Source organism: Galendromus occidentalis, unplaced genomic scaffold (genome assembly GCF_000255335.2).
Source record: "Galendromus occidentalis unplaced genomic scaffold, Mocc_1.1 scf7180000077477, whole genome shotgun sequence".
NCBI lineage: Eukaryota > Metazoa > Arthropoda > Arachnida > Mesostigmata > Phytoseiidae > Galendromus > Galendromus occidentalis.
In genome coordinates, this window is record NW_003805465.1 from 1,575,633 (window position 1) to 1,600,431 (window position 24,799).

At 51.5% G+C, this 24,799-nt stretch overlaps 1 protein-coding gene across 1 annotated transcript; it reads right to left on the bottom strand.

Annotated features, from left to right (window-relative positions):
- Positions 1-3,572: 3,572 nt before the first annotated feature.
- On the bottom strand, positions 3,573-23,919 carry LOC100907098 (glutamate receptor 1). Its single transcript, XM_003745137.3, has 15 exons — positions 23,835-23,919; positions 23,337-23,489; positions 18,127-18,375; positions 13,516-13,808; positions 12,827-12,991; positions 11,717-11,917; positions 10,637-10,855; positions 10,196-10,411; positions 9,751-10,106; positions 8,106-8,304; positions 6,282-6,526; positions 5,684-5,792; positions 5,065-5,202; positions 4,811-4,894; positions 3,573-3,686 (listed from the first exon to the last, which is right to left on the bottom strand). The coding sequence occupies exons 2-15, from the start codon at positions 23,467-23,469 to the stop codon at positions 3,573-3,575; spliced, it is 2,721 nt and encodes a 906-aa protein (XP_003745185.2). The 5' UTR covers positions 23,470-23,489; positions 23,835-23,919.
- Between the last annotated feature and the right edge of the window lie 880 nt (positions 23,920-24,799).

Here is a 24,799-nt window from a genome sequence, read left to right on the forward strand (position 1 = left end):
CTTGAATACGTCTGTCTCGGCCTTGGGGCCTCCCCTTCCAAATTTTACGAGTTTCGTCGTCGATACACTTATGACCAGTCCATTTGCTCCCGAGTAATCGTTCAGAGTCTTCATTGCTTTCTGAAGTTGGGTTCTCGAGCGTGAGAATAGGACAGCGTCGTCTGCGTACAAGGTGCAGGAGACCAGGTTATGTCTTTCGGCGATCGTTTTGGGGAGATCGTTCAGAAGAACCACAAATCCCAGGGGTGAGAAATTGTCCCCTTGAGCGAGGCCGGTCGTTTGGTGGAAAGCTGGTTGCTTCCCGACTCCATCGTCAATGGAGACCGTCCCCCCTCGAAGCATCGCCAGAATCAGTCGAAGCGTTTTGGTCGGGACACCAAACCTCGCCATCTTCTCAAGGATGATTGTTCTTGATGCGAGATCGAAGGCTGCTTTATAATCGACGAATACTGCGTACAACGGTGCTTGGCCCTTCTTGACGGCCATCCTGATCCTCTCGAGTAGCTTGCTGCAGGCTGTGATGGTCGATCTGCCGCGTCTGAACCCGAATTGTTCCTCGGGGATGGCGTTTTTGAATTCAAGAAAGTCGGTCAATCTCTCGCTGATCAAGTATGATAAGAGTTTGCTTAGGGCGTTGCGCTTTGCGATTCCTCTCCATGAGGCAGGTTCCAGTGGGTTCCCCTTGCCTATGGGAATGATAGCGAGTTCACAGTTTCTCCATTCGGTTGGGATGTCTCCCTTGTCAAGACAGGCGTTTAGAAGCTTCGTGATGAGTGGTGTCAGCGCTCCACATTGCTGTAGATCTTCGTTTAGAATTTGGTCGGGTCTCGGAGCTTTAATTCTCGGCAGATTCTTGATGGCGTCGAAAACGTCCGCCGTTGTCCACTGAGATTCGAGCTGTTCAACCTCCCAGGTCTCTGCTGCGTCCCGCGCCCATGCTGTGCTCGGGACCTCGGATGGGATTCTGTTTATGCTTCGATATAGGCGAGCGAAGTGGTTCTCCAGTTGGTCTGCCGGGATTGGGCAGTTATCTCTTGCATTTTGCTTTCTCAGCCAGCGGAATGGATGTTTCACCGCTTCGTTTATGAGTTCGAGTTCCTTTTGTCGTGCGAATTGCTCTTTCTTTTGCCTCAGCATCCTTTTGTAAGCGGCTCTCGTGTAGTGTAGCTCGGCCACGTCACGCCTTCTGCGTGAATACAGTCTTGCTAAGCAGGTGCGAACACTCGATTCCCGTGCCTAGGAACTCCCACGAGACATCGCTCACTCGCTCTCCCAATCATTCAACTAGTATTATATCCGTTCTGCTGTTGAGATCTGCGTGTCTGCATGCATGTAGGTGCGCGGAACGACCTTAATGGTCTTTATCTTGCGAGACTCGCCGCTGGCCGAGCCGGAGGAAAATGGTATTTCGATGAGCTGCAAGGGTAGGTGAAGATCGCTCGGCCTTCGAATATACATCATTCGGGATCGTATTCCTCGAATTGTCTGACCCCTGCGATACGGACCAGAGCCCTTTTCTCGACACTGAAACGTGAGTCAGCGCAAATTCCCGTGCCGACTCCCGCAGATTTCCGAGTAGAGCATTTTCCCAGCACAGGAGTCGATGACGGACTGACTTTTCTGGTGTTTAATATGTCTTTGGCTCCTTCCGTCCAAAAAGCTGACGACCTCTTGTATCTCCATGTGATTCCACCCATCGTCGAGGATCTCAGGACGGAAGAGGGAGATTAAAGTGTCGTCGTCTCAGCCCAAATCCTACCGAGGATAGCTGACGTACTCGGTAACCCACACCGCTTCTTGACAGTCGAAGAGAAACACCTGTCTCTCCAATGTTGAGCACTCACGCTCGCTGAAAAAATACATGACGGACAGACAGCGGGTTTTAGGGTCTAGGAAAAAATAAATTCGATGTTGGCTCAGACACGGAAAATTGCCCCCCTGACGACTGAAAACAAGTCAACATACACGGGAGCAACATCGAATGAGTTGCAAACTCCCTCAGCCGAACATTTCTGCTGAATTGTGGATTTTCACCCTCGGCTTCAAGCGAGTTGCAACGCGGAATGAAAAGCCACGATTTCTCGAAAATTTTCCAGAGCATCCGGTACTCCAACCTCTTTATTGAGAATCGGTCATCGACCGTAGATGTCATCCTACTCGTAAATAATTGCATTCCGTGAACTTACTCTTGTTCAGTCAGAATGATACTCAGGCCATCCGGTGAAACTAAAGATATCCGATAGTAGAGCCAGCTGTCGTGTCGTCTAGCGACGCTCGCGAGCAAATGTACGGTTGAATTCCGGTGACGGGACCCGGGAAGGCCCCGGGCGTTGTCGCTCTTCGATTAGAACTGGCTACCGATTTTGAGCATCTGGTCTCCGGTGAGAGACGCCGTACCATCGAGAAATAGAATCGCCGCTGCGGGTTTCCAGCCCTATCTATCATCGCTTTGCAGATGTTGAAGTGACGACAAAATCAACGTACGTGTATAGCATATAAGTTCGAAGCAAGTGAGATTCGGACGGAAGAGTAAATATTCCATCCGAATCAAATAACGAACCCCGAAGCGAACCGAACTCTAGACTTCAAAGAAACTCGAGCGAGTTGTGAGACGGAGTTTTTTTCCTCCTGAAAACTCTCCCGAAAACGCGTCCGCCCAAGCATTCAAAGACTTGATCTCGATTTCCATGAACCCCCTCAATATTCTCGTCTTGCTCATTACCAAGAAGGAAAACGCAGAAAAATTCATATGTACAAGACAAGACACCGCCGTGCTTGACTAACCAAACATCTGACGGCATCGAAGATATACGTTCGTAGAGCGTAGAGTCTCCGCTGCGAAGAAGTCGCCAAGCATTCATCCCCGCGAGCCCTTATGATTTGATCTCGTCTCAAAATCTGTCTAGCGGGTCCAATGGCTGATTTCTAGGAATAATTCAACCAGGAATTTCCCCTACCCTTTCTCGGGAATGACTTCCGACATTTCCAAGAATGACAGCTTCGAGTGAGATCCGCGGAAAAATGCATCATATGCAAACGATGAATGATGTCTTGACAGAATCTTGGCAGACCTCGAGAAATATATACGTCTCTGTATGTCTCTCTCTTGCTTATATGGAAAGGTGATACGTCGTCGGTCCAAATTGGTGGTTCGCCTATTTGGTTTGTTTGTCGATGGGTGATGGCGTCGACGTGTGCCGTCCCAAGAAGAAGTGAGCAACAGTGCTTCTTCATGGGTAGGTTACAGTATTTTAGATTACAATTCGACTCTCTCTCTCCGTCCCGCGGTTCCCCATTGGTTCTGATGCTACACTATGTATATATGTCTTGAATGGAATCAAATCATGCTCGGTTCCATGTGCTGTTCCGTGCACCGTCGCCACCGATACGTCACTTGTTGTGTTCCCATGTAATCGCTCAACCTATGTACTGCATCCATTTAATGTACACAAAAACGAACCGAACCTGTCGATATCCTTTGGGCGCATTCCTAAACAAAAATTGGCACGGTGTTCTCCTGTTCTGAAGAGAGGTGCTCATCAGCACTTGATGTAACCGCGCACCGGTGGACGTCAGACTTGGGTATGCGTGTTGACGGACAGGCGGTCCGTGTCCAAAGGAGGTAAAGGTCCGGGATGGTGAAGCGGAGGCAATGGCGGAGAATAACTGCCCGGGAGAACAGGGGCCTGAGGATGAATGCAATATTAGCTTCCGATTGGATCAAGCTCTGAGACGTCACAGTCACGAGACAAACTACGGAAATCGTGAGAAAAGATTACGTTCAGTATGTCCTGATTGAAATCTCTCCCCGCGCGAGTGTGCACAGAGCACTTAGAAACGAACAGATTCCGCTGCGATAGTCTATGGTGCGATAGTGCGAGAAAACTCTCCATGTTGCTGTTTTTAGGAAAAACAAACAAGACCGTCCAGCAAACTCTGATCGACACGACGTTGAGCACCAAAGTGCCCACATGGCAAGTGATGAAAATCGGTCCATTGAGCCCGCAAACATGTTTTCCGCGAGGAATGAAAAGGGGGAGCTCGAGCGGGTTCTGGGCACGGATCCGGCAATCAATTGATAGAGTAATATTCCGACATGAGAATTTTATCGAAGCAGGCGACAATGAACGCTTAATCGGAATTCCCGTCGCGAGCTCCGCCTGACCACAAGAAAAGTCCGACTTTCCCAAAACTATTGCTTCATCGCATAGAGCGAATCATGCCAAGGGAGAGTAAAAACCAATTGAGCAAATGCCACCCGGCCAAGTCCCGCGTAATTTGAGCTTCAGCGTGACGGACACGGTGCTCTTTCACGTTTGCCGAGCGGACAGAAGACGTGGACGCGGCCAACATTCGGTCGTGCTAAACTAGTTTTACGGAAGCTCGGGAGGAAGTCTATCGCTTAGGGTGCGGTCATTCGGCTGAACAATACACTCGGGGTACATTGGGAGCCACGGCTGGTGATCAAACGCAGATTGCAGACAATGTGCCGGATAATTGGAATCGTGACGGAAATTCACCATTTTAGCGTAGAGGTCATCGTTGGCGATTCTCGGATCTCTGAATAAGCCGATCGAGGGTTTGCAGCGGTCAAATTCAAACCTTGGAGTTTCTCAGACCGAATGATCTTGGGGATGGGAGAGATGTCTTGCGACACGCTCAATTCGGAATTTCGAGAACGTATTGCGCGCAGAAGAACACACGGTTGGGAGAAGCTACGAGGACTTTCAAAATTCTCTCTATAATAGGGTTTTCAGAAGTCAGGTAGTAGGGGGTAAGGCATCGTTGGTTAGTACGACCCCTCGCGTACCCTTCCTCCAATGAGTGGTCTATCGTTCTGAGTGCCCGTAATCGACATGCGCACTTTCGCCCGCATCGCTTCGTACATCGTCATCTGGGGAATGAGAGGAGAAAAAATCGAAGGTTACTTTCTGCCTGGACCTGATGCGTCTGACCCCGAAAATTTTTCCTTCAGCGTGGAGCTGATTGGCGAGCCGGGCCAGCTCTCGGAGAAGTCTGCGAGATCCGGAAACTTCCCAGAGAGCGCCGCTGTCGAGGTCTCACCTTAGATCGGGCAGCTTCCATGCGTGCCTTGTAGCAAAACTCCACGAGGGCCACAACCATGGCCAGAACGAGTCCGCCGATCAGGATGTAGAAGCAGCCAGCCACGTTGCTCAGTGTCAACTCGTTTTGGGCCGACTCCTGACCAGGAAAATCTAGTGTGAGTGTTTGTGGGTGCGACCTCCTCTAACTACGCGAGACGGGACCAGAGGAACCGATCGAGAAGAGCGTTCCCTGTCCCTCCAACAACCCAGTCGATGATGGCACAATCACCGACATGCATCACCACAACAACAAATAAGCAGGCGGAAACTCCGCTTCGAGCAATTCGCCAGTTTCCTGCTGCATGGGAGAGAAACGCGAACTATTCCACAACGGAATTGTTCGCTGTTCCCGTTCGCCTTCGGGTCGACAGAAGACTCGTCATCCCAATCGACGTCGGCGTCTTTCAGGTCGCTGAATCACACACAAAGCGGAGCACTTTTGGGAAGAACACAATTCGCTTGAAGAGTGTCTGGACCCGAAAGCAACTTCAAGATAACCCCCGGGGGAGCTCGAAAAACATATCCGAGTCGCACTCGGCTGGAACGATGTACGGACTGCTGCGGTTCGTTACACTCACCTTGCTATCGGTAGTTCTACATTCACTCCGATCGTACCACCACTTATTCTCTAAGCGAGCCAGATCGCCATTCTCCTTCATCTGGAGCACTGCAAGGTTGAGTCGATCCCTGCAGATTCGGAGTCGGGGAAAACGAAATTATCACTTTATTCGCCTGAGATCATTTCCAGACCCTTTTCCCACAATCACGGTCATAGATGATCCTGGCGGATTCGGAAGCGCCCAGAGCAGCCAAACAGATAAGGTAAACACGCATGCGTTTTGATTGCGGCAAGAGAAGAGAAGTTTGGCCCGAAGCTGAATGGGTCGGCGGGATGGTGCGAGGCCGCCCCCCCCCTCCTCGGATACATGTCGTCTTGCAGAGGCAAGCAAAGCCTAAGCGAAAAACATTATTCCTGCTGTCGTAATAGGGGAAGCAATCTGCATTCCCACCCCTCCTCCCCCCCCGATTAATGCTCGTGACGAGTCAGGTCTCCGATCGAACCGCTCAGAAGAAACCGTGCAGCGGTAGCGAGAGGCAAGAGCGCTCTGATGAAGAGGTACTTACGCACATGGCATTGGGGGGTGAAATTCGGAAAGCAAGAGAAAGTCCACAAACCTGAGGGTCGACCCGAGCGGTGTGGCGACTCCATAGCCTTTTGCGTCTAAGTTTCGTCCAACTTTCATGGTGTCGCAAGGCTGTCGTTCGTTGATGTAGTCATTCTTGGTAGACTCCATCAGGAAGGCGTACTTTCCCTTTGATTGGCGGACCCGACTTATGCCCTCCTCGTACGTTTGGGTGAAGACATGCTTCCGGGCAGACATGAACTCCCACATACGGGCAAACACATTGATCTTCGATTTCTGCAAGGGTCGAAAGAGGCGCTCTTTGAAATCGACTCCCCCAATTATTGTGCATGCACAGTCATCAAGTCGCGTGAAATATTGCCATCGACTCAAGTGTATCCACAGAGCATTGCTTGCGGGTCGTGGGAAGTTTTTTTTGGGTCATCCTCAGGAAGAATGTAAAAAAAGGCAATAATAATCAGTGCCGCTCAAGCATAACGAGCAACAGAGACGAGAGCGGCGGCGACGAGTTCGACGAGAAGTAAGAGGACAGGTGATGAACAAGATCCGTATGCGAAGGTCATCAAGGTCGACGACGTCGACACTCTGTTCCCGGAGATAAGACTTCGCGAGAGAAATGAGGAAACATCGAGGATAGCAAAAACTACGAAGACCACTCCTCGAGCCGCGGTGTCGCTGTGAAGGACCGGGGAAAAAATGTGCCGACGAAGCTGATCCACCAGGAAGCAGAGAACCAGGGAATCGGAGTCGAATAATGTGAATCTTCTAGCCAGTTCAGATGACAAGAGCGTTGGCGCCGGCCGCCGTCGTCGCCGCCGCCGACACCACCAAGTGCTTCGCTCGCCTCTACCCCTACTTGCTCTTGCGGTTTTTTCCTCCGCCGTTTCGTCCTCTCGCTCGTGTCTCCCACTACTGTTCCATTTTGCTAACCACCGACCATATCGGAGGCCACCGGACCACTCAGAGGAACAAGAAGAGAAAAATCACTTCCGGAAACCGAGTCTCGATGAGGCTCTCTTGCCCCCCGTTCTTATGGAGCTTCCGAAACCGTTGTCGGGTCTAGTCGACGCCGTGCTTCTCGGTGCACACATCTCTGCTTCTTAGTCTCTCATGACGCACGATACATCGCTACAGCTCATTCATCCCAGAATTGCTCATCGCTAAATCCTCGGAAGAAACACAGAAGGATAATGATTCCCAATAAATCATGCGTGAGTATCGAGGATCATAAGATCCTTCCCGCGCGGAGAAACAGAATAAAACAGAACACGTGGTCGGCGCTGCCTCGTTATATCTGAGAATGGATTGAGCGATCAAAATCCCCAGCCTGATGGATTTCGGCGCGAAGCGATCGCTACCGAACATCTTTGCGTATGAATTTGCCCGAATACCCGGTTGCTGGGATTCGTTTGAGCATGTGTACTTCGCGGATCAAGTCCGATTCCGCCTCGAATTTCTTTAGAATTCTTCAAAATGAGAACTTATTGCCTGATTCCTCTCTATGTGCCCATGACCGATAAAATCGATCTACAGCCATATCGCCAAGTCTCGAAGATCCGGATCTGATCAGTGTTCAGGTTTAGGAAGTGGCCATCCCGGTATGCCCCACGGCGGCGGTTGCGGACGGATGCTGTAATTCCTTGGATGGTTTTCCGCTGAAAAATCTCTGGAAGGGGGGGAATCTCGATCTGCCTTCGCCGCATATTTGTGGGCAGGGACGAGGAAATGATTAGGTCTCACACCTCTGTCGAGGCACGCTAATCTAGCGGAATAATTCCAGACCGTAGTTCTGCATCGAAAACCCTCGCTCTGGAGAATCCGAACCTCGACTCCACGCATTCCGTGGAATACTTACCCTGAAGAAATCTTGAGTGGAAGAGGATTCGAGGGTTCCATACTCGACCTCAGTTTGCTTGGCGAGGTCGTCTGCCGAGTTGATAGGTGTTACCATACGTTCCACTGTAAGGAACGCAGCCAGATTGGCAGTGTATGATGAAATGATGATCAGAGTGAAGAACCACCACACGCCTCCTACGATTCGGCCCGCTACGGATCTAGAAATGTGAAAATGATCATTATTTGCAGAATGAGTTTCTGCTCAAGCTCTCCAGCCACAGAATATCACCAATCAGGCCATCCGACCCTCGGGATTCTCGGATTCTTAGAAGATGATCACGCAAGAGGAATAACGCGATCGGAGTGTAAAGTTTGGCTGACAATTATTGAACTGGAAGAGTGCTCTCTTTTGATGGATCCCTAGAATCGAAGGCCAAAAGGCCATCCTTCGTACTATGTGCCGAAAGTGTTGTACCAGTGTGGGGAGAATGAACACGACAAACGTTTAGCAGCGCAACATCTTTGGTAACAATTTAGTAACCCCCACGTAGCGGGACTATGAGAGCTCCCGACGAAACAGTGTGGGGCGATTTCTATCGGAATCATAATCTCCAGGGCTTGTGCAAGCTCCGATGGCACCTTCTTGCCATGGGCTTGTGGCGGAATTGAAGGGCTTGTGACATCAGCTGCAGCTTTTCTACATATATTGCGTCCACGGCGCCAGTACAGAACGGTAGTCCTCTCCGTGAAACGTCAACATGCACGCTCAACTGAGGACGCGCGTCTTTTTTTCAGGCCGGAAGCTCTGATTGCGGCAATTTTTCTCCAGCATCCACTAGAGATTTGCTTTGCGTCCGAGTCCGAGTGGAATCTCGCGGTACATTTCCTGTTTATGGGGCACAACCGACGAACGAGCGGGAAAACGGAGACCATCAGAGAAGTCTATCAGACGAATCATCTTTTTCGTTTGCCATGATTGTTGCTCGATGAGAGTCCAGACTCGGAGGATCGCTGGTTCTGTACAGGTAGCGTGTTTTAAAAGATGTCGCCCTCGAAAACGTTCCAAACAAGAGAAGAAATCTCCCCACACTGGTTCAGGTTTCGGCCGCATCGGAACAAATTGTCTGCAACAAGTTCGCATTTCGAGTGCACACCCGAGACATTCGGGATCTCCTCTTCCGATGGAGAACACATTACAAGGCACACAGGGAAGTGACACAAACGAATTAAGCGCTGGACAACGAATCACCATCAGACAAAATATGAACATTCGTAGGAAGGTCTGTCCCTTCTCGAAATCGACGGAGTTGGAAATTTATCCGGGAGTAGATCGAGCGGTCGTCTGCTCCCCGGTGAGGGGAGCATCCTATTCGTAATCGAGCTCAATGGATTCGCGAATGCTCGACAGGTGAGAATGGAAAACTCGATGAGGGGTCAAAGCAGACGATCAAAGGGATTAACTGTAATGAGGGATGTCATGACGAGTTGGGGGAGTGGGGAGAAGTCTATCCGAAGATCGGCTGACGACCGGCGAGGAGAGCTCCCGAGTGGTAAATGGGACAGTCAGTCACTCAGTCAGTCAATTAAAAAAGTTTGCGGGTGTATTAGTGTGACCAAATGATGTCTCGCTCAGACAAACAGTTCGAAACAGACGGCTCAATTACCTCGGGCAGATATCACAGCCCTGCTGCATGAAGGCCCCTAAAGAGAACCAAAGACTGTTGTACAGGGAAAAATCGTTCGATACTGAAGGCCCCACGAAAGTTTCCTCATAACGCCATTCATGAGGCGAGAAACGTGACACGAGGAATAGCACCACCGAGACGCCGACGTAGGCGAAGATTATACACATCCAGATCTCTTGCGACAGTGGATTCATGAATGAAAATACGCCCGGCTTCTTCTTCATGGGCTTTTTGATCATGATGCTGATGCCAAGCGACATGAACGGTTTCGTGAAGTCGATAACTCGTTCTCTCGCTGACGTTATCGTGAGTGGGGCAATGGCCAGGTGCGCTTCCTGCAATGAGAAAATCGACCGATTCAGCTCGGCTGCTTTGGCGTAATGTCACACTCGGAGTTTTCCGAGGCGAAATGATTTCAACCAACCTTTCGGATGAGTTCGCCAACCATCCCGTTCCAACCGGAAGCAGCATATTTATCCTGACCGCCATACTTGCTGTCGTTGACCAGCTTGAGGACATAACCGATTTTCATGTGGTCGGCTACGAGGTCAGCGAGATCTTTGCAATAACCTTCGTACCGCTCGTTGCCCACTAGCTCCTTGCCGTTCTCTGATCGTTTCTCCATCAAATATGGCTCTTCCTGAAAACGATATTGCGATTTCTCCTCGAGGAAATGTCGCTTTTCCTCCTTTTTTATGAGGTCATTTCCGAATGTTGGAGCTCCTCGAACATTCGGGCGGGGAAAAACATCCGGTCCCGATTCCGGCATCTCGGTCTGAAGTGTCCATGAATACTTCTCGAGACGCGGGATGGGATAGGATATCCAGATCGGTGGAAAACGCCTGATCATCAGCATGAGACTCACCAGGATGCTTGTGACAATGTAGGTTTTGTTCTCGAACTCGTTGTCGAGTCGGACTCTCTTGTACTTCGGTGGAAACAGTTGCAAGCCGAGGCTATCGCTCCATTCAGCGACTTTCACCATCTCGCTGTTAGTGGTCATTTCGACCACGTCAACGGAGAAGTTCTCCCGATAGCCCCGGTCATCGAACGAGATGTTTCCAGTCAAGCCGACGATATTTGTCTGGAAGGCGACATTGTGTCGATTGAGTCGTCCGTAGTTTGCTTCGTTAACCACTCGGCGGAGCGCATGGGAAATAAATAAAGTTCTCGGAAGGGGAATTTGCGTAATTCTACAGAACGAGTGGATTATTTCCGAGACCCGCGGACCCTAGGCGCGGAATTCTCAGGGAGTTCCCTTCGCACGGGCTGAATATTGACGTCGGATTGAATTTTGATCGAGGCCGCTCTGCGAACAGCGCGGGACTTTGGGAAAAACTCAACGGTGAATATCTTCGAAACATCATTTGTGGGAGAGTTCCACGTCTCGACACCTGTAGTGAAGATTCTCTCCGGCCCATTCAGAACATTGTCGCCTGAATTCACGGCCGCGCTCCGCCGTAAACAGGAAAGGGTACAGGTGGCGGCAAAAGCACTCGGCGTCGGCTTAGGAGAAGAGCAGCTTCAATCCTTTTCCCCGTACAGAATCAAGACTCTCATTACTCGACTGCCCCGCACAGGACGTGTTTCTGTCCTCAGATCTTGGACGGCTAGGGTAACTCGATGATATTGCCAATCAATTTGTGTTGTCGGCAAGTTCCCCCAGTCCCGTCTTCAACTTCCCTGCTCTGGACTCTAAGCATATGCTCATCCCTCTCTCGCTTTCATGCCTCTTCCTTTGCGAGGAGCGGAGAGGAAACTTTCCCGCGCGCCGCAACGGCTTCGATCAACCTCGCGACAATCTCCTGACTCCCATCTTACGAGATGACGATACTTGTAACATTGCGACTCGAGGGACTCAAACCGAGGACAGGGACCCCGTTCCGTCTCGGGTATTATCCTCCTTGTCCGTTGGCCGTTACGTCTTCAAGGGGACCGTACTTACCGCTCTGAGGTAGTCGACGATGATCTCGCCGTGCTCCCAAGGAATTGTTGGGTTGTTTTGGCAATCGACACCGCGTTGACCTCGATTGTAGATTTCACCTCGTCGGGTGTTGTTCCGAAAGAGATCTGGCTTGTTTTTCAGCAGTCGAGAAAATGCGTCTAGGATGACCAACGCTGTATCGTGCAGGAGTGCAACATCAGCCTGGAATCGAGCGGAAATTTCTCAGAGGACTCGTCTCGTCAGAACCCGTCGGCGTGGATATCTCGTCGTCATCTGGAGTAGAAGTTTCGGCACCGGCGAGGGAGTCTGGTCTCAGAGTTTGTCTTGGAGCGGTAACGAAAAAACCATCGAAGCGCACCACAGGCGTCACGCTGTCTCGTGTTAACATTTGCGTTTGTTCGGCGGCTTTAAATCTGCCATTGACGTGACAGGTATTAGCGGGAGCTGTTGAGGGACGCTGCTCGCGTGCCCGGCTGTTTTCTGCTTGGGAGTTAGAGGTTGAGTCTCGAGCCTTCGAGGGTTCCTCGAGACTTACGGCGAGAGGGGCGCTGTGTCGAGCTGCTATGCCTGCTCGAATTCCTTTGATTGAAAATAGAGCCAGCACAAAAGAGTGGTATGCGAGAGGCGTCGTCCCAATAGAATCCAAATGATTCCTTGAAACACAACAATGAAAGAAATGCTTTTCAGAACAAGCGCCGCCGCTGCAAACGGTCCCAAGTGCATTCACTCGGGACGGTTCCGGTGCCGCTCCGGCAGCGAGAGTTTGTTCAACGCTGGGACGACTAAAACGCAGTAATAAAATCCGACTCTGAAAAACTTCCGTTCTGCGTTCGACAGGATGGAGTTTTCTCCCGGAGCTCGAGTCACGCAGAGCACATCTAAAGGACAGGGGATGCCGCACCTTGGAAATCCAAATGCTGTCCCATCCGGTCCCTAACGAAATTTCCGAAGATTGGAAACGATATTTCCGCATTTCCCGCTCCTATCAAGCTCTCGATTGATATGAATCGCGGTAGATCGTATCTACTTATCCGTAATCATTACTGAATACAAAACAGGAGACCCCAAGTCTCATACGCCATGCGGAACACTCATGCACAGTGTACTCACTCTCAGATAATCGGTCCCGGCTCCGGGCCATTTGATTGGATCGAGTTTCTGCCATTGCTTGATAAACTCTTTAACTTGCTCACGATGAGGTTGAACGACTCGGAATCCGGTCACATTGAGAACGCCGAGCTCGAGAATTCGGTTATTGAGGTATTCGTCCATCACCTGGGGGAGCGATAACCGATGCCAAATACACTCCCTAGTCATCGGTCCCGGGGCTGGGTTCCATTGAGCTTCAGAATAGAACGGAGATTGAGGTTCCAGGGTCGCCTCCCGTACAGATGCCTAGTCTCCGGGTCGGTGGCTTAGCGGTGTTCACAAAACGAACCAAACCGATTCCGGCAAATGAAAAAGATAGATCCCGATGCGAGCCAGCTCGCGCGAAGCTTCGCCCTAATTACCGAAGGAGGCGGAACAGGCGGCAGCCGCGCGGCGACGCCCGACCACCTCCGGAATTAGTCGCGACAAAAGAAACAAGCTTAGCCCCTCCCGCGTCCATTACAGCTAATTCCTCTTTTCACAACAAGTCTTTCACGACGAGCCTTTTGAGAATCGGTGAACCGAATGGAAAAGTAAATCAGGCAATCCATCATCAGGAACGACTTGTCCGAGCGGTCCATCGACTGACCGACCGTTCGACCGATGCGGTGCGACGGTGGCGCCTGCGCCGTTTTCTCGTTTTCACTTACCAAACTCGTGAGTAGAAAATGAAAATTCCTTCGACCCATATTGACGTCTTGCACGTGGCTAATGATGATATCGCGAGCCATATCGGCACCGCAGTCTAACACAACGTATTTTCGGGTTTCTCGATGACTTTCGCAAATTAGCGACATGACTCCAGCCGTACAGTTGCTGTCGGGTTTCTCGAGATCGCGTAAAAAGTTGTTTGCGTCTTCGGCGTTTTCGATTCGTTTAACAACCTTGATTTCGACATTGGTGTCCATCGACATCCGGAAAAGTTGTTGGAGTTTGAGCAAACCTGTAGAATAGGAAACGTTGAGAACGCGTTGAATGTGAACAGCATCGCCGATGTGATTGAGCGACCCCGGGATCGGGTTTATCGTGATATACTTGGGAATCGTTCGCCTGTCAGGCGGAGGTCGCTCACGCCATAAATAATGGTCTGGATTCGAACAGCCGAACAATAATTCTTCCTTCCAATCTGTCAATATTTTGAAACCGTACGCGGCGGCAATCGCTATCGGTCCCAGCTACGGACTGTCGGAGCGCAATGGGGCAGCTACACAATGGTTTCCGCGGAAGTAAAGGCTCTGTGTGATCCTATGGAAGAACAAAAATCATTCGACGAGTAGCACTCGCGATAGCAAGAATGTTGTGACGAGGAATCCCGTCCTTCCGATGCGCTTGTCGGGCTTTGGCAAGAAAACTCTGTTCGGAATCAAACCAGGGGACGGTAATCCTCGGGGACCGTCTTCTTTCGGAATTGACTTTTAAGGAGCGATCCCACCTCCTGACCTCCCTACGGCCAAAAAAAGCGTCGAACAGCTTTACAGGTCGCGGAGCTCTGCATCAGAGACCGTTTGTCGGAGCTTCCCCATGTGCGCACATTCCTGACGATGCCTTGTTAGAGCGTCGTTCCACGTAACGAGAGCGGCGAAAGGGATAGTCGATTCCCCGAGTCGACGAACATTCTGAAAGACCCGTTCACATCTCGCCTTGAAAACGGCCCCTAGTGTCGCCCCGATTCAGGTGCGTCTCGAGATCGGCATCGTTCGGGAGTGCCGAGCGCTCCACCCCTTGACGAACTTGATCTGGCTCAAAATGGAAATACCGAATTCCAGACCCGAGAATCAGAGTTTCGAATCTTGGAACAACATGCTCTGGAGGACACTCTCCGTGTCGGAATTGGAATGTTTGATGTCTCGTGTCATTTTACGAACGGATCAAATCATGATACGATTGAGATAATCCGAGGCAGCGGTCATGGAAACGGACTTTCCCTCCGCATCAGGATCTGGTCGGCATGCCGGAGCGTGGAATATAGACCCTCGAATTACGGTTATTTGCGCTACCGAAGATAAGCAGCAGCAGCAGCTTGTGGGAGCTCCCGCCACGATTACACCAAGCCTCGCGGAATAGGAGGCTTCGCCGTCGATCGGACCGAGCAAAATACCACAGGAACAGACGGACGGGTTTCTTATCGGGTGACATACCGGCGCTCCCGGGAGAACTGCACTACAAAAGAGAAGATGGAAAAGAGATTTGTATTCTTGTCACCGTGCCCGAAGCAGGCAGGAAAACATCAAGCTGCAGAAAAGTGGCCAGTCTGAGGGGAAACTCGTTTTTCCTCCAATAGAGCCCGAGCAAATCGGAACGACTGGCTCCGAGGAGCTGGAGGTCGAAGTTTCCTCGACCCCGATTGGTGGAGAAGAAAGGATTCTTCAATTCTCCCTCACGGATGTTAGCACTTGACATTCCCATGGAGACGCAGACGGGAAGCGTGTTAGGATCAGCTCTGTCTTGGCCGAGGACTTTGCCGGCCTGTCCTGCCGTCGGTTCTAGCGAGAGAACCCTGCGGTATCGACGAGCCTCGGGATAGAGAGTTCTCGTCCTGCTGGAAATCTCAGATATGCGCTGATTGACTCTAGAGCGAATAGCGCCCCGGCACGACTGAGGAACAATAAAACGATACGAGTTCACGGTGTTCCGAAAATCGCGGGGAGTTCTCCTCGAACAAGAAGACTCTCCGGGCGGGACGTTCATCGTCAAGAGTCCGAGTTTTATGACCCAGCTATCACCGATGGGTTTCTGCTTCCGAGGTCGAGTTCACGCAGCGAATATACTCCGGCAGATCGGGGCTTGGCCAAGGCCATCATCGCTTCTAATTTTTGTGAAGCGTCATTCCTCAAGATTCAAGCTCACGAGGTCAAGCGCGCCGTTCCAGAAGGCGTCGGTGGCGCACGTTCCACGGCCTGCCATCACATCCCGTGTCGGGATCAGACTCGCCATGCTGCGCTGGTCTGTTCGGAGGGAAATTCACTGATATCACTATCACTATTTTCAATATTTTCCACAGTGGATTTCCACAATTAACACGCGTGGTAATCTGGCGGGATCCCGAATCGATTCAAGAAGAGAAGATATCACGCCGAGTTAGCAGCAATGACTTGGACTCGACACGGGAGGTGCCGTCACAGATCCTTCAGCTCCCACCATCGCTCGGGCGGAGTCGATCCCGGCAGACGACTGACGTGGACTTACAGATGCCGGCTTCGAGCCTCCTCCTCCACGAGAATGTCGCTCAGCCCGCAGTGGAAGATATAATTGAGAACAAATGTATAAGGGGGGAACTGAGCCCGGATTTCGCGGGAGCCGCCGCGAGAATGAGGGACCCGGTTGTCGAAGCCATCCATCTGCCGTTTAGATGAGCATTCCGTCGGGATCGCATTGAAGAAACGTGTTCTCTGGCAAGCGTCGTAATTGATGATCACGCACGTGAATGAACGATGCTTCCAGGCCAAAGCACAAGTATTCATTATGGAGCATTCGAGGAGGGGGCGAGTTCGGAAAGGCGAACGGTGAAGCTTGGCTGCCGAAAGAGCGGCAGAGATATGGCCGCTAACTTAAGTATAAAAACATTTACATAACAATGACTCACAATCAGTGATAGACAATGCCGAGCCCTCCTCTACCTCTCAGCCCTGTTCTCGGCTTAACTGGGGAACAAAAGAGAACTGATAGGACTCGACCACCAGAAAGCTAGCCAGCTATACATATAGGCAGCATCCTGGCACTTTCTTCTTTGAGCTCCAGCAGGTCCTCTTTCCTTATAAACCTCCTTCCGCCTGCCATGTTCGCTCAGAAGTTTTTAATCGCTGAACGAAACACTCGAAGATTCGAAGGCGTGGAGCCACATCGTCGGCGAGCCGGGCTCTGTGCTCGACCTCCTTGGAGTAACAGCGGCGACAAGTCGAGATTCTGAAGCAGCGGCTGGCTGAGGGTCGCGTATTATCTGGTCTACAGTTTCCGCCTCTGACTCGGGAGAAAAACAGCTGAGCGTTCATTTCCGTCGAGCCGCTGGCCCGATACGTAGCTCTCTCGGAAGAGCAGAAGAAGCGCCATGATCCTTCCGTTGCCTTCTCAGGCGTTGAACGTAACTGGAGATACAGCGTGTGTGTCTCGCCGGCTTCCACACTCGGCGGATAGGAGCACCAAGGTGCTGGCCCTTATAAGGCTATGAGTGTTTCGAACTGTTCCACGGGGCAATGACAGGGTTGTGGACACCGAGCAAACTACCTCTAGCGCCGTCGGAGATGTTCATGAATCGATCCGATTTGGCAGTAAGAGACGAGTCCGCGATGAAGGGTCATCGGCGAATCGACCCTCAGATATGTGTGGAGATACATACCTCGAGTGATCTCGACCCGTGAGAGGATTGGATGAGATACCCGACACCGCTGCGTAGTACGACGCATGAAAAGTGACTTGCTTCAAATTCCGATAAGCCAAGCGTCTAACTGCGCTTAGCGACACCTCTTCGGACCGCAAACTTGGTGTGGGACGTGCCTTCGAGAGCAAAGCGGACCGGTTCTGGAGCTGCCTCGCTCCGAAGATTACTGTTCGAAGTAATTATGCACAAGCTGCAGGAATTACTTGAAGCGCGCTTTTTGAGGGAGAGCGACAGACGCAGAGCTTTCCCTAGAAGCGACAACCACCGGAATGTTATAAGTCCCACATGCGAGACCTGACGTGCTAAGTAAACCAGAAACGAGTGTAGGAATGACGCGAGAAATAAGTTCAAGGGCGCCTCGCCTCGCTCGATAGACCTTCCCTTCTTCTCGATATATCCCTACGGCGGTCTCCCATGATATGGGGACTCTTCCGTCGAAAACCTGGGAAGACCGATACGTGAAGTCACGGTCCCGGAGGATTCACCCGCACCCGGGAAGAAATTTATTTATGCGCGATTGGACCCCTCATCTCAGCTCGGGTCCCATTATAGTTTAAGCCCCGGGTCTGGTGAGTTTTCCGTCGGCATCCGTTGTCTGCGCAGTGTTCGATTCGAAAGATCGTCCTGTCTAAGAGACTCGATGAGTGAGGAATTAGGAGCGGCGTTATTCGTGCTTGGCCGTCCACTTTAGCATCCTTGCTCAGACGCTCAACGGGAAGATACGGGGATATGAAGCAAGCCCGAGCATCAAGCATGTTGAGAACTAGGGCGGAGTGGATGTCTGATCGAGGATGAGCGGAATGAATTATTCAACGATGCCACTGTGGCTAACAACTTGTTTAGGAGTGGTTGCGGAGGTGCTATGAGTGAGCTCGCTTGAACTTACCGTCGTCGGAGTTGTACATGTAGATAACGTAGGGCCATCGGTAATAAGTCACGATGTCCATAACGGCACGGAGGTAAGATGGCTTGACCGCCACTCCGAATAGAGCGGGTCGAGACTGGGCCAGCTCGGGGAATTCGGTCGTAACAAACGGCATGTGGAATGTGTTCGAAATAGACGCTATCGTTTCGTAACTCTGGTTCACCGTTGGCGACACCATGGCCATGATGCCTTTCGCCATTTGCCCGCACACTGCAATGCAACGAAAGTCGTTAGTCGCCGAAGTCTCGCGCAAGCTCGCATGGGTAAGTTCGTGTTTGTGCACGACACCCAATGTCGATACACCGCGATTTTCTTCCGGCCACTGGAGGCTTTTAACGAGCTCAGCTCGATGCGCCCAAGCCGCAACTCGGTAATCACTCGTTGTTTCAGATCCACCACAGAATCTTCAGTGTGTAAAACTGTGAACCGAGGAGGATGTTATGGAACCGAGAGCCTGCGTTTGACGTGAAGCTCCGGGTTCGAGGTTGGGCTCGAGCATATGACGAGGAGCAGATCCCTAGATTTACCTGTCGGATATCGTCCTGGATCAACTCCCGGAAACAAAATCAGGGTCTCTTGTAGATTCCGAAATCGGAACGACAAAGTGGACCGTCGATAAGACTGCGAAACGGAACGCAAAACTTTGTTATTCCCCCGGAAGGCCCCAGAGAGCACATGAATGAACTCGATTGCGCACCTCAAGCTCCACTGAGCCCTTTGTTGCTTGACTTAGAAAAAAACGTCTGATTCACGGGTGCACTTCGCCCAGCGAATCCAAGAAACATCATTTCCCTCTTCCGAACACACTGTGGGACGAGTGATAATAACGAACGGATCCAGCCGCTCGAGGCGAGCTCCTCTTCGGGAACACGCATCAATCCTCATTCGATTCGTCACGACTCGGATTTCCAGCGACTCGACGTCCGCATTGAGACCTACCCGTCTCAGTCTGATAATGCTCCTCGAGCTCATCTTCTTCTTTTATGTACCGAACGGACACGGAGCTGCGATCTATCCCTCTACGACGATAGGGCAACTTGGAGCTCTCGCCACAGTGCCCCGACCCCGCTGTCTCCGAGTAGGCTTGCTGACGGCGGCCGACGGCTGGCAAACCTCTTATTTCGGAAACTGACGTCTCGCGGTCTCCTTGTCGTTCTCCGCACATGCGTCTCGTCCCCCCTCCCTCCCCCGGGCCATCGTCCCGTCGAGTCCCCCTCCTGGAGCTAGGATCTTGAAGCGAGTTTTAAAGCAAGTGGCTTTTTGTGAACAACTTTCTACGCAATCTCCTCCACTCAAGTCGGCACTAGTTCGCCTCATATCCTGCCGGAATGGCTCGGCCTCGCTCATCCTCCTCCGCTCCCACGGCTGCTGCTGCAGCTGCTGCTGCTACTTCTCTTCATCCTCTTCAAATAGACTGGTCGAAGAGACGCCCGCCTAAGTAACACTTTTTGAGTGCGAAAGGAAAAAATACAATGATGACCTCATAAGCGTCCCCATCGTATCGTGGAAGAGATCGCTCCGCACTGTTTGCCAACGGTCCCACTCTCCGAACGGAGAAGTATAATATGTTGCGGTTCGCTGTCGTGGTTGATTCCGCCCAAGAGAGTCTGCGGGGAGCGCGAAAAATGGGATATGAGGAGAAACCATACTTCAGAAAGAAAGCGATTCCCTCCATTCAGATAACTCCGTCATTTCCCCTCCTGATTATCGCAAGGCAGCGTGAGACATCTCTGGATCACGGAACCACTCCATTTCGAGAAGGAGAAATTCACAAAATACATTTATTGCCAGTCTCGACTAACCACCCTGCCCATGAAGCGGTAATGACAAGGAAGTCCCATCCGAGTCGCGAATGTCAGCGCTCCTGCAGCTGAGAGATCCCGTCGTGACGCGCGGCGTGAGGTTCCCAAGGAGATCGGAGACCCTCCTATGCACACTCTACTGTTCTACTCCTCACAGGAACCTACACTACGCTATTTCTTCCATTTGCTGTGACGATTCGGTTTCTGAAAAGCAAAGATCCACCTGCTCTCCCCCCCTGCTTGCCTCTTCCACCCTTCCGTTCCCTAACCTCTGTCACTTCCCGAAATCGATCCTGTTTGAACGTAGGATGAAAAGCTCGGCCGAAGGCCCGTCGGCAGCTAGTCCTTGCCAATAGTGATTTAATGGGGAAATGATACCTGCGGGTTCCCGTAAACTTGATCGGTTCGTGATCCCGACTCGATTCTCTACGATGATATGATCGAGTCCCATGAATTGATGTGATCCAGTGAGATGTGATCGACTCCATACTGTGTTCATGAACCAGCGGAAAACCTATCAATCACCAGGTCGTGTCCGATTGCCTTCTTGACGTCTTCCTGTATTGCGTGTTCCGAATCGCCCACCGGAACTTCTTTCGAATATAAAATCAAATTCCTTTCCGTCGATAGATATAGCAGCAATCGGTGATCGCTGCGAACATGGTATCTCCTTCTCCCTCGAGTTCAGCCGCTGTGGGCAACCCGCCCTCAGGGGAACTACAGATCGAAACCTCGATGGACGGAAATATTCGGATACTTCGGAATCTATAAAAATTCCTGACCGGGGTCGGAGAATCGGCTGACTTCAAGAGAGACACTTGACACACCGTTCCGCTCTAAGGATTCTCTTTCAAGCGTAGAACATGGCTCCCTCTAGTGATCACAAAGACGTAGATGGCTAGTTTCGTGAGCGGCATCCAACGGACGGTCGGACACGGCTCCCGGCTCCGAGGAAATTAGGTGCAGCATATTCGATTGCGACTCCGATTTATTCTTGAAAATTGTCCGTTTGCTTTGCGATGCGGAGGGCGGGCACGAGTGTCCCCATCGATCTAGTGAACGCCAAGGTCCCGTGCGGCGATTTTCCTCCAAGTTCTATGAATCGTCAGCGCAGCTCCCTTGAAGCGAGGAAATCGCTCCAGCCCTTAGTTCGGGGAGAGCTGCTCCTTGATGATGTCTCCAATATCCTCAGGCCTGCAGAGCGGATGCTTCATATTGAATGTTTGCATAGCGGATCCTTCACCATGAACGTATGCGTAGAGCGAATTTCTTCATCGGACCTATGATTTTCGATGACCGATTGATCTCTGGATGTAGGGGGCGAAGCTCCCAGGAGTATCCGAAACCTCGCTCCACGAGGAGCTCGATTCAGGGAGTCTCGGAGAGTCCGGCGCAGGGGAAAGCGAAGCAAGCGTGCTGCCAGTCTTCACCGATGCGACGGTCCGATGACCATTTTTCAGGCGGATGCCCGCTCATTCGAAAGCGCGATGTGCCAGGAGACAGGTATGTACCTGATTCTATCTGAACGTGAACACACTTGCTTGTCAGTATGAAAATCGCTTAGGAGCGACATCACACGCATAATCAGCCATCGGGAGACGTCTCGTGGGACACCTGTACGATTGCCTCCGAATAATCAAAGTGACAGCTCGTCCGTGGCAGACCATGATCTGAATATTTGCTCACGAGAACACCCTTGACATCGAGCCCGAAGCCGGAACACTGCTTACAAATATTCCCCTCATCTTTTCCGAGCCCGTCCGACCTCCCTATTTTCCTTGTCCTTCGTGCTCCTCGGAATTTCGGGACTCACCCAGCGCGAATATTATGCAAGAGAAGATTTCGTTGCAAAGCAGGCCTGCAGACTTTCCGGTAGCCTCGCTGCTTTACCGCGATAGAAATGGAAGACGGAAAAGAATATTTCTGTCTTTCCGCTTACCACCGGTAATCCCGAAGCGGAACCATCCACCATGCATGACGGAAGAGACTGTCTCGTACTGCCTTAGATACTGCTCCAGTTACTACATTCCTCTGTCTTGAGCGGAAGTTTTCTCTTTTGTACAGAGCCGATATCACCCGTGACAGCCGGAGGTGGCACAGGAATCAGTCGCAGAGGAGTGCCTTCTCGCCCGCCTCGCAGGAGAGAGTCTCCCCTCCAAATATACCTCCAAAGCTCTGGCGCTAATGGCGTGGAACACCGACAAAAATATCTCTTTCCGCGCGCTCGCCGTCCGTACGCAGCTACGTACGTCTTCGAGAGGAACGCAGTAACCTTCGGAGAGAACCACGCGGGACTTAGCTAAGGAGTCGATATCTCGGACTTCTTGGATTGCATTGAGCTCCATGCAAGCTCTTCTGGCAGTCCTAGACTTCCGGACTAGGTGGTCAGAGCGCTTAATACCATCGGACATTTTCGTGAGTCCAAAAGACGTATCCCCCCTGCTGCTCGACTTTCACTGGAGCGTCGATGTTCAAGCTAAATTGACCGTGTGAGCTCGATGTTCGGCGGTGTTTCCTTGTTCTTTCTTTCCTCACCTCTCCCGTAGAGGAGGCCCGTCAGAGCGAGGGTGAAGCCCATCGGGAAAAGGAAGAGCGAGGAGTTCGGAGTGAATTAAGAAGGCTTGCGTTTGCAATGGGAGCTTCCTCGTTTTATTCTCGTTTCTGCTCGGAAGGGAGGTGGCCGCGATGAGTTCCACGACGTCATATGACGGAACGGAGATGAGGTTTATCGATAATAAACATTCGAGCAATTCAACATCGAGTTTCATCCTTTCGAATAAATCGCTTATATTCGAGGAGTTCTATGCTATATTTCAGTTCCTATATCGAACCCTTTCCCTACCCATACCCGCGTAGCGAGACAGCGCGGATTCGAAACCCGATTTGCATCGTCGAAGTTGCTATACGCCCGTCATCATCTCCGCGCACCGGGTCTTCGGCTCTGCTGCCATTCGCCGTTTGCTGATGAGCTCTGTGAACTCTCCGAGCTGTCGAACTTCACGGTCTCGACTTGCCTGTCGAGTGTGAGACAAATGACGACTTCACGTCATGTTCACGCCTAGCCTCGGGGGAACTCTTCGAGTGTGCAATGTCGGATCAGTTTCAATGCCATCCTCCGAACAGGTCCTCTGGCGTGAGAATCGCTCGACTGTGGTCTCGAATCATTGAATGAAACCTCGATCCCGGGTCCACCGCAGACCCCGGATTCCGCGTGGATTCAGCCCATCTTCGGCTGTCACTCTGTTGCTCCAGACGCGAATCAGCATCAGAGTATGGGTTTATATGTACAAGGTACCTACACAGATTCGCACAATGATTGTGTTTACGTGTTATACATGTGTACAGTCTGTGCTGACTGACGGGACTTACATTCGCGGGTGAGATTGAAAGGGTCGTCGGATAGCAATGTGCTGGCGGTCGTATTCACGCGAAACCTCGCCTCGGGCGCCTTGTTGTGGATTTCCCGAATCACAAATTCATACACACTTTCCAACTCGCGCATCTCCTCGGTGAAAATTGTACCTGGAAGAGAGTGTGCTCCTGAGTCTCGCTGAGGCGTCTACCTAAGTCTGTTTCAGACGATGCGAGACGCATTCGTTTTTCCTGCAGGTCCCTCGGATCCTCTGTGAGAATTCATTCAGCTGTTCGCATGTGGATATGAGCCTGGTCGGGTGGCGGAATGCCGAGGTGGCAGAGGATGCGGGACTAGCCTTATCTGATCTAGTCCGATGCTGGGTTCATGGATTGGACAAGAGCCCGATACAAAGACTCGGGTGACGTCGATCTCTAGTTCCGAATACCTCGGGAGCATGTCCAGAAACGCAATAATTCGAAGTCCATCGAGAATGATACGACGAACTCACTTACCCAAATTAAGAAATTGATGCGCCCGAGGATTCTGGTGTTTCGAGGCAGCTCTGCTTCCATAGCGATGTGCGGCATCCTCAGCTAGAATAGAAACTCCAGAATTATTCTCGAGCACGATCATATCCAACTGTTGACCCACAGGAAAACAGGAGTCCCCACGAGCGGCGGGGAATAGAAAGGCGCCTCGAGGGAGAGAAGGGAGACCCACGGGGAAAATTTGGGATCCACGCTGCCTGAGGGAGCGACCGAGAAGTGTCGATACCCTTGTCGAATCGCGTAAGTTATCTCGTGGAAGATCGAGTCATGGGTGGAATCTTCCCATCCTCATACAACTCGGAGGCCTCCACCGGAAGGGTTGACTCTGCGTACGTGTATCCAGAGTCCGCACCCTCCCGGCAAGCTGTAATGTCGCCCCGCCGGCGAAGTCCTCTGCCAAACAGCTTGTGCATGAATGCTAATCGGAGATTTTCCTCCAAAAATTATACCCAAAGTTTGCCGTCGTCGAAGCGCGCCTGTTTGCTGCGCCTGCGTCCCTGTGGCGTCGACTTCGCCACATCGAGATCATGAATATTCTGATTGCGACAATTCAGCGCAAAACTCGGAGCACTTCAACTCCGCGAGCCAATACGAGGACGAATGAGGAACAAAAGCTCTGTCGAACACTAAGTAGCTTTGCTGGTGCTGCTGCAGCTTGCTCGGGACGCGGTTTAACGTCGAGGGCCTCATGGAACATCAATAATTCCGAGGAACATTCGCTGTGAGTGCGTTGTGCGCTCGTGATCTAAGTTGGTCGACGCGTTTCGTAAGCATCGTCCTTGGATCGTACAGCCGCGAAAATAAGCACCAGGCCATGTCTCATTCGAGAGAAAGCCGCCCCGCATGGCGAGTTTCGACGGAGTGGCCGAGCTCTGAAAAGCGCACGTCACGGTAGAGCTACAAAGACGCCTCAAGAAATAGGCGCTCCT